The sequence below is a fragment of the Diabrotica undecimpunctata genome, chromosome 9, assembly GCF_040954645.1.
Source record: "Diabrotica undecimpunctata isolate CICGRU chromosome 9, icDiaUnde3, whole genome shotgun sequence".
Classification (NCBI taxonomy): Eukaryota; Metazoa; Arthropoda; class Insecta; order Coleoptera; family Chrysomelidae; genus Diabrotica; species Diabrotica undecimpunctata.
The window spans coordinates 30,591,654-30,604,254 of NC_092811.1; the positions used below are offsets into that span (position 1 = coordinate 30,591,654).

Here is a 12,601-nt window from a genome sequence, read left to right on the forward strand (position 1 = left end):
TGACTTCCCGACTGATGTGTATATTTTGAAAACGACGTCTCATTTCTGGTTCTATTAGCTGCATTGCAAGTTGTTTATTGAATTCGAAACGTTTCAGCTTCACATTGTCTCGGCACGACTGATGAACCAAAAAAGAATTAACAGTCGAAATATCCAGCATTCTATAAAAAATTGCCATTGGCCAACGCCGCGTTCTTCGACCCGTTGAATAAACACTACACTTTTCATCCAAGCTATCCACTCCCCCTTTTGTTAGATTGTAGAAGTCGATTATTTCCGGTTTGCCAGATTCTCCCACGTTTCCTTCATCATGGTGCATCATGAACGTGAGAAAGTAGGGTAATGTCACTGGTAAAACCGTACAAACTAGAACCTGCAGATCTTTCTTTTTTTGGTAAAAAGCTAACTGGAATTTCACGCTTATTTTTTTTTCAATGTTCCAACATATGTCAGACCTTTTGATTTTAATAAATTCACTAACTCTATGGAACTAAACCAATTATCGGCGGTTATGTTCCTGTGCCGAAAATTGGCTTAGCAAGTTTGAGAACAGCTTGCGTAGGCTTAGAATATTTTTTTTCATTATCTGGCAAATCGAAGCCATCTGAATCTTTACCACAATATATATATATATATATATATATATATATATATATATATATATATATATATATATATATATATATATGCATTATATAAATATCCAGTTCTAGCATCTGTCAACGCCATCATTTTCAACCCATATTTACAAGGCTTTGCTGGCATGTACATCTTAAACCTTGACCGTCCTCGGAATGAAATTAACATTTCATCAATACATGTGTTTGTACCTAGAGTGTAAGCGCTTTGAGAATTTTTAACGAAAGCGTTGAATATCTCGGAGATTGGAGCTAAAGGATCATCCTTTTTTCGTGCGAGTCCAGTTTCTGGGTCATCGAATCGTAAGCATAAGAGTATGACAGCAAAACGATTTGAGTTCATTACACATCTGAATATATCTCTGCCCGATCCATCAGTAGCAAAAATTGAACGAATATCTTCGTGATTAGATTTGAAGATAGCTGTAAGCAAAAGCATTCCAATAAAAGCCTTCAGCTCGACAATATCTAAATTCCGAATATCACTTGAATTTTTGTTTTGATATTTCTCCCTCAATTTTGCCAGGCGTAAATTTGAGTATTCAAGAATAATCTGAATAATGCGGTCATAAAAAAAAACATTCCAAATTTCTTCTGGATCGGCTTTATGAATTTTTGTAATTTTTATACCCGGACACTTAATTACAATATTATGTTGCAAAGTGCGTGTATTTCTAGAATAAGGGGATATCTTGGACCATTTGAAACGGTTTTTCCGTAAAAATAGTTTTCTACAGAAACTTCATGCGATGGCTCACCTTTTTCTATTACATCTTCATCTTCACTAGAAAGTCATGACCGCTATAAATAAATTCGGAATCTGAATCAGCATCGCTCTCGTTTTCATCGACCTCATCCGCCCATTTCAGCAAAGTTTCTTCATAGTTTGCATCGCCATATCTGATTCTTTTTGATGGACCAGCTTTACTTTCGAAATCCATTACTTAAACCTAAAATAAACCGAGCAGATTTATAAAATATGGAAACAAGAAATATAACGTTATCACAGACCTGTAGTCTTTTTGACTCCGTCGAAAACTGAAGTAGTAATAAAATCCAAATAACACATACAAACGACACAGCCGTCTCACTAACCGTTGAATACTGATCGTTGAAAAGGTACATCTATGCCTGGCCATATAGAGTGGGGGGAAATCTCGAAACTCGTCACTACGCACTTGCAATGAGTCAAATTGACTCCGCGTCTGTGGTTACGGGTTAAACTAATAAAATTTTAATTTTTAGAATTGTAAAGAGGTTACTCACTGGAGTAACTCTCTACATGTCTGCATTTTTTTACCATACCAAATGCTTAATGCCCAATGGGCAGATTGTTGCACTCAATGGAGTTAACAGAAAAAAAAATTAGCGCAATTTTAAAATTGGTTGCAGGGTCTTCAAACACAAATGAAACACCCTGTATTTTAAATTTAACATGCTCTTTCTAGTTACAAGAATATAACGTTGTTTAATGTTATACAGAGCAGAGAACTACGAACACAGAGAAGCGACACTCCTTTGAAGTTTCGTGGCCAAGCCGCCAAATACAGTTAACAACCAGAAAACTAATAGTCAGTGGGCATATCACACAATATAAATTCTTAAATCAAATTGAGCATTTATGTTGACTTTCAATAAATATGAAATATTGCACTGAAAAGACAGTTACATACAGGGACGGCTTTTGTTGACATTCTTAATGTTGTAACTATTTTTGATTTACAAAAGGTTGCAAATACATCGCACAACGCAAAGTAATGCTGAAAATCGTATTGATGTAACCATAGATGAAAATACTTTTTTGTTTATCCTGATGTTGGCATTGATAGACCAATAATACACCGATTCTTTTTGGCTTACGTTGATACAAGATATAATTTGTTCGTCGTGGAATTTCCTAATAAATTATATTTCGTAATATAATCGAAAAATAACAAAGCCATTGTAACTGCCACGGAAATTTCACAAACTCTGAAAGTTCCAATTCTCTTTGGGTGACAAATGTTTGTGGTCGACAACAAGAAACTTTATGTTGAAATCTATTGTTAATGTCTTGGAAACCTATCAAAATTACATTTTTCCTTTAAAGTCGAATATCGGAGTAAACGAATAAAAAACCTAGAAGTATTGTACGAGTATATTTCTATAAATATAAAAATGTAATAACCTAAAAAATAATCAAAAAAGTATTACGAATCATTACAAGAGAGCATTAGGAAGATAAAAAGAATTTACATTGTCATTACACTATGATTCGGATATACATAGTAAATCCAGACTTCCAGTTTTAAGTAATAATTCGATACAATTTATTTTGTTTACAATACATTCAGAGTTAATACATACGATTTTTAGTTGAATGGTATTGCCTTTAAAATTATTTGTAGCATCTAGTTTGCCTAAGCCGGATTTGTAACAATTATTTCTGGTTTTGTTGTTAACTGCGGTTAGTACAATTCTTGTACTTGAAGTCAAAACGACGAACCATTGAACCTTCACGCCAGATGCTGGGATTGAGAACTTCATTTTTATAATCCAATGGATATGAAACTTTAAAGCTTGCTTGGTACTCCGTAACCTTTAACTTCTTGCAGTAGAAATGTATATTTCGAGCATTTACCTTTAAATAATTGGTCAAATCTTCCGTTGTCTGTTGTGTAATTGCCACCACCTGTTGATTTTTTGACCGGAGCCTTCGGAAACTTGCGTCTTTCAATAAAAGAAATAGCACTGACTGACACCAAATTTAATGTTTTCATTTTGAACTATCCCTTGGCACACCAAAGTTTATTTTTTTATTGCTCCACTTAATGATAGTTTGGACGGACACGTCGGCGTCGGCTTACTGTTCGAAAGTCAAACTAATACTATTATGTAATAACTAATATTAATTTCAAAGCAATAGTAATTACCCATGACTGGCCTTTTGGCTTTGCCAGTGCCATTAACTTCGGAAAAAAAATAGTAATTACCTGTTATTATTCTTAGGCTTATATATTTAACTTATATATTTTAACTATAACTATAAACTATAAATAAATTATATAAATGCTCAAATGCACTTGTTGAGTCGAGTATTTACCACAGACGCCTACGGACTATCGTAAAACAACCAGAGTTAAAGAATAAGCACGTGTTGATGACAGCTAAGCAACCAAAATCGGGCATGCGTATACAAAAATGGTACACGTTTTAGAACGGTTGTGTCGCTTCTCTGTGTTCGTAGTTCTCTGTACAGAGTATAAGGGATGGACCGGTAAAGTGACCACCTAGGTCACCAGATTTTAATAAAACGGACGCATTTCTATGGGCTATGTTAAAAATGAACTGTATAAAACTTGAAACAATGTAAATAAAAAATGAAGATAGGTTCTGAATTGTATTTCAAAATATTTCTTTAAAAATGCTTCGTAATGTAAGCAAATCTTTCAATGACCACTTTAAACTATGGATAAATGTTTTGGGAGGTCATTTTGAACACCTTATCTAAATACGATAAGTTAAAATTAGTGTTTTGTTTATTTTTCTGTGGTGTTATTTTTTTTCTATTTTCCGTTAGTTAAATTTTTTTATACATATTTGGTGTAAATGATGTTTTCTTTTCTGTATCGTCATTTGATTAGAAAACTAACTACATGTAATTGGTGGCTTCAAATATGTAAATCTAGAATGCACTGATGATGAATAGTCATTCTGAAAACGTTTTGTGATATAGCCAGATAGGGTTTTTATATTAATATACCTTTTATAAACGATTTTTTTTTTAATAAAAATTTTTGTGATTCACGGTATACAGCCAACTAAAGGAATTCATTTTCCTTGTTTGTGAATTATCAAAATGAATAATTTTTATAATTTTTGATTATTGTTAAAGAACTATAGTTGCAATAGATCATTTTTCCTATTCTCATTTTTAATTATACAGAGAGTTAAACTTAAGGTTAATATTCACCCACAATTAATTTGTTTCTGATCCTAGAGATGGCTCTACTGCTGCATGAGCTCTGGTAAATTTTTTAACTTAATTGTAGATTTCAAACCCTAATATAAATTGCAGTTTTCTATCATTATATCCATTGGCTGAGCTGCCAAGTTGTGTAGACAGTAATTTTATCAAATACCTAGTAGACCAAGTAGGCAAAGATATCTTTAACAACATCTTTATGTATAATATTTTACTGCTCCGCTGTGTCAATCGGAATATATTATACCAAATAAACAAAGTTACGCATTTGCAGGAACATAAAGTTTCATCCACACATATCATTGAAAAATGATACATATTTATTATCTAAACATTTTTATCGACAAAGAGGTACTTAGCGGCGCTATCTGTGTAGATGGGTACACATATGCGAGCCGAACTGAAATATGTTTTTATGTTCGTTACTATCCAATACCCTAAGTATCTAATAACAAACCGAGAATTAATTTACTTCATTATTCTAAATATTTCGGTATTTTCTTTACACGGTAGGCGACATTATCTGTTATTAATTACTTTTGAAAATTAGCCGCGCTCGTTCAGCAAATTTTGTTTAACCGAATGATCTCATCTCACACTTAGCAGAAACAATTTATAGTCTCGAACACCGTCCAAATTTAACTGCGAACATTCTTTGCGTTCGTCCCAAAAACCGACAGGTCATGGTTCGTGACGAGCAACGAACGAACAGCTCGCAAGCGGTTCGTCCCGTCGTACAAACTATACGACTATATATATATATATATATATATATATATATATATATATATATATATATATATATATATATATATATATATATATATATATATATATATATATATATATATATATATATATATAAGAAATATTGGATATTACTCACTGTCGATATAAACAAACAACACAGTTTATTAGGGCTGCAGTCAGTAGGTTTGGCCGGGATGTTATAGAAACACTCTTTTGACTTTTGGTCGAGCTTTCGGAATTCTTTTATTCCTTCTTCAAGACACTGTAATTAGAAGAAAGTGTAAATATTTACAACATATCTCAAATTGTCATTACAACTTACTAGTCGTTGAGATTATTTGTGTAAATACAGGAGTCATCGAATGTTGTTTATTCTATACCGTGTGCCAATTGTAAAAACGTGTATATCGGAGAATCATCTCGTAATTTTCACAATAGAGTAATATCACATCGCAGCGACATAAAAACCAAAAAGATAAACGCATGTGCGCTCACAGAACATGCATTAACTTTAAAACATGAATTTAATTTCGAAGATTCCTGTATTTTGGCAAAGGAAAAAACCATTCAAAACGTGTTTTCTTGGAAATGTGTTTCATAAAATCTAATACGTCTTGTATAAATAAAAAGTCAGACATAGATAAATTGAGCAACATTTATTGTTACTTACTGACAAAACATCAAAAATAAAATAAAGATTTACTTTTACATATACACACCATAATACACCTGCATACAAAACATGTTGCATACTATCAAGACAGGTTTAATATACTACTTCCATTAATATAATAGCAAGAACTCCTAATTACTTTTTAATCACACTATTTTTTTTTCTGTTCTCTATGTATCAGTCAAAACACACCATTAAAAGATGTCACTAACAAAATTTTAACTTTACAACTAAATTTTAAAATGTATTTTGTCCATTATTTTACATGTTATATTTTATATGTGTGTTTTTAATGTTGAGTGTCGTAGCTTTACACAAATAATCTCAACGACTAGTAAGTTGTAATGACAATTTGAGATATGTTGTAAATATTTACACTTTCTTCTAATTACAGTGTCTTGAAGAAGGAATAAAAGAATTCCGAAAGCTCGACCAAAAGTCAAAAGAGTGTTTCTATAACATCCCGGCCAAACCTACTGACTGCAGCCCTAATAAACTGTGTTGTTTATATATATATATATATATATATATATATATATATATATATATATATATATATATATATATATATTATAGGAATATAGCGTTCACAAACAGTTCTGGTTGCATATATTAGATTTTTGTTGATAGTTAAAAATTAAATTATCTGGTATTATTAAATATTTTAATGGGAATTATATGAAAAATGGTCAATCGTCAAAAATGTTATTTAAAACATGCGAACATGTCTTTCTTTTGGTCTGTTTATTACTGGTTTCAGGTTTCACTGGCGGTGATTCTTGAGATAGTCAGAACAAACCCTCTCGCCATCCTTAGGTAGTCTATGGGACAAGAGCTCCCCCATAAATCAACCCTATTGTAGGGGGCTTCTGAATAGCGACAATCCAATTCAATGGTCACGGTAATACTATACTTTACACATTTTGTGTGTATTGGCGACACAAAAATAACAAAGGAGAAAGTCAAATTCCCTGAACTTAAAACAGAATAAATGAGCTAGCCAGTTTAACAATGCGATTTTATTGAATAACAGGAAAATATATTTTAAAGCAAAGTCGTTAGAATTAAATTAGATCATATTATAGTACAGTAAAAGAAACTAAAAAAATATGAAAATAAATACTACATACTTTCCCAAACATTCTCCCGCTCCAAAAACGAATGTTTTTAAGAACAGCTGAAAGTATAAGTATAAATAATAGACATGAAAAGACCGATATACTAATAAAGAATTAAGTAATTATAAAATATGAATTGGCAAATAAGCGAAGGTCATATTTTGACCAGAGGACATTGTTGGATGCCATCTGAAACTGTGCTCAGATTGACAACGCGTACAATGCCATCAATTAGAAAAGAATAGCGTCGAATCAGAATTTGTCGGCCTACTAAACTAGAAAGACTGTGTCAAACACAATAACTATAAGATCCAATCCTATAAGAATTCCGTGGGGTGCGAAAAAACAAAAAGAAGAACAACGTCGAAATCTCGGCGTGGTGTCGCATTTCAGAAGAAAGTCTTCAGTGACAGCCGGGAAGTAATGATATTTCGGCGAGCTCCACGGTAGGAAAATGCCAGTTTGGTGAAAATTGTAACAATTGTGCTGGTGATAAAACACGACTAACACAATCAGAGAGGTTTTTGATTAGAAGTCATATAATGACGAGTAGAGTGTGGTATCAGTTTTTGTATGTGTTTAATACGATTGACAATTTATGGGTAGAAAAATTAGCTCAAGGGAGCGCAATCGTCGAGTCAAATAAAATATTTGAAGATAGGAAGGAGAACCCTTTGACAAAGGTGACTAGATCAGCCAGCAATATGGCTGGCAAGAGTTCCAATCTTGTCGAATCAGTGCGAACATGAAAATTGGACGAGACTCGTTGATAAAAGTGACTAGATCAGTCAGCAGTATAGCTGCCAAGAGCTCCGGTCTTGCGATAGATGTTCTTGTATAGAAATAACACCAGAAATGTAACACATACAAGTACAGAGGTCAGATGTATCTGTTCAGATGTTTCATCATCCCAGGATACATTGAAGTACCACAACGGTTGTAGAAGACGTTTGACTAGCAAAAATACATGTAAAAAGAATAAAAACAAGAGGATAGAAACAACAATACGACTGATTTACGAACGAATAGCCCACTTTGTACAAGGTTTGTTAAAGGGACGAGGAGAATAAGAAAAGAAGTCAGTCGTAGGATTCCATTTTAGGCCCAGTACCGTAAAAATGGAAGGCTCCTCTTTTTCAGCGAACAAAATGTCAAAATGTCCAAGCCAAAACCTTGAAAATAAACGATGATGGTTGATGACGTTGTTGATTTGTCTAGCGAAAAACCATCGAGCTTTAAAAGCTAAGATAAGAGAGTTACTCTTGTAGAGCTTTTAAGCGAAATAAAACGAAGAAGTGCCGTAAGTAACGGTACGTAGTAAAAACTTTAGGAGAGGTTTAAAAAAAAGTCCGATCTCCAGAGAACACCTTTTATAGTTCCAAAATTCCTTATTTACTTTAATTTGTCAATACGTTTGCTTTTAGGACCAGTATAAAACGCGTCGATTAGCAACACACCTCGAACGTCATATAGATTGGCGTCGAAGCAAGTACGAATTTTGTAGAAAAGAAGCGAAATAAAAATTTGTTTTTTGAAAACTGTGTGAGCGTTAAGAAATAGTCGATATAAAATCGGATTCGGAAACCGGCATCATATGTTGAGAAGTAATAAAATCTTTCATGAATGCAATATGTCTCTTTGAGACCAAAATGCTGCAATCATACTTTTAATAGAGTTGAACAGAGAATGGATTTATTAGATCTAAACATGATTTTTGTCTATATACAGGATGTCCCATAATTAATTGGACATTAGCTAATGGGTGATAGCTGACATCAAAATAAAGCGTTTGAGCTCAAATTGCTTATGCAAAATGTTGCTAGTTTTCGTTCTACAGGGTAATTCATTAATATTTTTTTATATTATTTTTAGGGATATATTGAAAACTATTCAATCGATTAAGTGAAATTTGGTATCTTGCTATTATTTAGTATGCTTAATATGAAAATAATATTAGTTTTACCATTCACACTATGTGGCGCCACCTACTATAACATTGGTTCATTAATGTGGACATAATTTTTTTGTCTGCCCTGTATAAACATTCTAGGAAAAAATATGAAATAACATTTAGTTCTACACAAAATAGGTATTCTTGTTTCAAATCAAAAAAGTACACCGTTTTAAAATTAAACGTATTTTTTAGAGACATGCATAAAATGAAAACATTTTACAAAAACTTATGTAAATTCAAACATTATTCAAAAGGTCTTAATACTAGTGAATATTAAATGTATTAGTAGTAGCTAATTTTTGCAAACAAAATGCATATGATTGAAACAATTATTTTTATAAAACTTTTACACAGTAATAAATTTTATAAAAATCTAAATCATCAATCAATTTTTATAAATATCTAATCTAAATCTTTTGTGTAAGTTTTGTCTTATTTTATATAATGAGTTTCTTTGGGCCCTAATTATGTTAACTCTCTCTACAATATTTTGCCATAACTCTTGGCGGTTATTTATTTTTTTTATAAACAAGTGACTTTAGGTAGGCCCACAAGTGAAAGTCTAGGGGATTTAGTTCGGGACTGCGTGCTGGCCATGGGTATACACTACCTCTACCAATCCACCTTTGACGATAAATTTCATCTAGATAATTTCTAACTTCTAGGCTATAATGTGGTGGTGCACGGTCATGTATGTAACAAGAGTTACGTCTCAAATTTAGAGATATGTCTTCTAAAAGAGATGGTAAATCTTCTCTCAAAAATTTAGATACGTTACTCCATCAAGCCTAGTTGGTAATTCGAATGGTCCTACAATACAATCCCCAAATATGCATTTTTTACACGTTCCATATTAGCTTTTGGAGCTAAAAAGGCCAGAATAAAGGCAATTTGTACAAAGTTTTGAATCCTTAGTATGTTTGATTCGCTCTTGGGTCAAAGCCCCTTAGAATTTAGCCCAGTTATATATTTAATGATCTTCTTTAAAGAATGTACATGCTTTTCTATTGAACGAGACAAAAGATTGCGGCTGCCTTGAGAATTTGGACCGCCTGTCCGATTTATACGTAACTTTCGATACTTCTAGCTTCACTAGAAGTTCAGCTCTGCCTTTCAAGAATGCGATCATATCTTCAAAGGAAGGAAGATCACCTCCGGATCTATATGATTCCCATTCCCTCGCAGTGAGGGCATCTAACTTGCTTGCTATGATGAATATTAACAGAGTGTCCCAAGAATGGGCAGATTGCTGAAGAGATTCTAACAAACGCAAGTTTTTCGAAACATTCTCATTTGAAATTTTTTGCACTTTTTTTTAAATCGTCGCGGAGATTCTCAGTATTCATTTGCGTTCATCAGTTTTTGAAAACTGATATTTGTAATAATTAGTTTGCGTTCTATTCACTTTGTAGTGAACAATATGAATAGACAAGTGATATCTGAGTTCAACAGAACTAGAATCGTTACTTTGATTGAGGAAGGCCACACACAAGTCTGTCCAAAGAGTCCCATATCAAGGTGACTCCATAATGTTTTGGGGCGGCATCATGCTAAATAATAAAACTCCTTTAATTCCTATTGTTAATAACATGAATGAACAAATTTATATTGATACCATTCTTAGGCCTGTTGTACGCTTGTGGTGAGGAGCTGTTGGTCCAGAATTGATTTTTATGGACGACAATGCGATTCCCCATCATATGAGACAATGGGCAGATTTTTTAGAGACAGAAGATATCATCAGATTACAATTACCACCTTGCTCATCTGACCTCAATCCCATTGAGCACGGATGGGATATGCTCAAAAGAAAAATTCAGTCCCAGCAGCCACCCCCAAGGACACTAAAAGACCTTAGAATAGCAGTGATTGAAGAATGGTGCACCATGGACGAGAACTAAATTAATACCCTTATAAGAAGCATGAGACATCACATTCAATCTTGCATTGATGCGAAAGGTAGAAATATGGCATATTAAGTATTAGTTCCTATATATGTACAAATTTAAAAAAATTTCCAAAGCTGGTATAAACCTCTGCATATTTGTCATATCAGCAACAGGTTTACTATGACAATTAGATATACCATTGAAAAGCTATGGACCACTGTAAGAAAGTCAGTTAAGGATGTCAACAACTTTTTCGTTCTCCAAATTAAAATATCTATTCTAGATGATGGGTGGCATAGGGCCTCTACATAAAAAAAGAAAGATCAGTGAATAACTGAGTAAATATTAGGGATATGGATGGTAGAATTGTGCAAGCAACAACAAATAGTATAATTCTTATACAAAATAATAGCAGCAGAATTTGTGAAGACAATGAAAGGTGTACATCTACACAGAAATACATAGCTAGCCTAGATTATAGCATTTGACATATGGTCAAATTGTCAAATATATACCAATGGAGGTTCATGTTATAATTCTTTCTACACTAGATAGTGATAGAAAATACATTTATTTTAACAGCACATTACAGTTTAAATTTAAATAAAACTGATATTAAAATGCATGTTCTGGTTTTTGAAACGGTTGTGTAATTTTTTTCAAGAACTGAAGACTAAGTCAAAGGTGGAAATTCTTCTTCATTGATTCTTCAAATTTTATGATTTTCATGAAGGTTTGAATGATTATAAAATGTTTGAATTTTATGTGTTAATTAAGTAAGGAAAACTTCACCTAACATTTCAAATAGGACCTGCATTTGATTGGCGCAATTAAGTTTAATATTTAGGTGAAATTATTAGTAATTAGCATTGGAATATTTATATAAATGACATAAAGCTAAGGTAATATTTTATGAAGAGCAACTCTTTTAATTACTTACTTTTATCGCTTGTTTCTTTTTCTTCAAATAGTATGAGTTTATCTTCATATGGTTCTTTTTCTGTCTTTATAGGTTTCTCCTTTAATACTAAATAATCAAATGCATCATTTGTAGTTTCCCTCTTGGGCTCCTCGTTAATATCAACTTTAAGGGTATCAAAAAGAGCACCTCCCTCATCGTCTATTTCTTCTTTACATGTGTATTCATTAACTTCTTGTTTCACTTCCATTTTAAACTCAATTTTTTGAAGGACAGGACACAGGACACCAGCCAGCACAGTTCAAATGGGCGATTTTGTTTATTTTTATTAATAAGAAATTAGACGGTAGCGGTAGATCCATGGTACAATGATGTGTATTCATTGTACCATGCGGTAGGGATGGTGACCTGATCCCGTACCAGTTACTTTGGAACAGGTATTTTATTTATACTTGTGGAACTGATCCCTAAATACCAATATAAACGAGTACGCGTACGCGTACATTGTACTCGCTCTGGCTGGACTTGGACTTTGGACGGACGGGATCGGTATCAATATCAATACTTATACCTATTCGATATCTATTTAACCGACTCAGCTGTACGGGTGGACGATAAAACAGTACTCGGACTCGGACGCGTACCTACATTTACGAATGTACTCATACTCATACCTGGATGTTGGAAGTGATGCAG

The 12,601-nt window shown here is 33.0% G+C and overlaps 2 protein-coding genes across 4 annotated transcripts in view; one reads left to right on the top strand and one right to left on the bottom strand.

Moving 5' to 3' along the window:
- Positions 1-12,413, bottom strand: part of LOC140449761 (uncharacterized) — a 30,385-nt gene extending 17,972 nt beyond the window's left edge. The window contains exon 1 of one of the 3 annotated variants that reach the window (XM_072543090.1): positions 11,927-12,413. In XM_072543090.1, the coding sequence (XP_072399191.1) occupies positions 11,927-12,155 (229 nt within the window). In that variant the 5' untranslated portion in view covers positions 12,156-12,413. The remainder of the gene's footprint in view (positions 1-11,926) is intronic. The other 2 variants (XM_072543089.1, XM_072543088.1) reach the window with 2 other exon arrangements.
- Positions 1-12,601, top strand: part of LOC140449763 (uncharacterized) — a 104,507-nt gene that overhangs the window by 44,829 nt on the left and 47,077 nt on the right. The gene's annotated exons all lie outside the window — the stretch shown is intronic.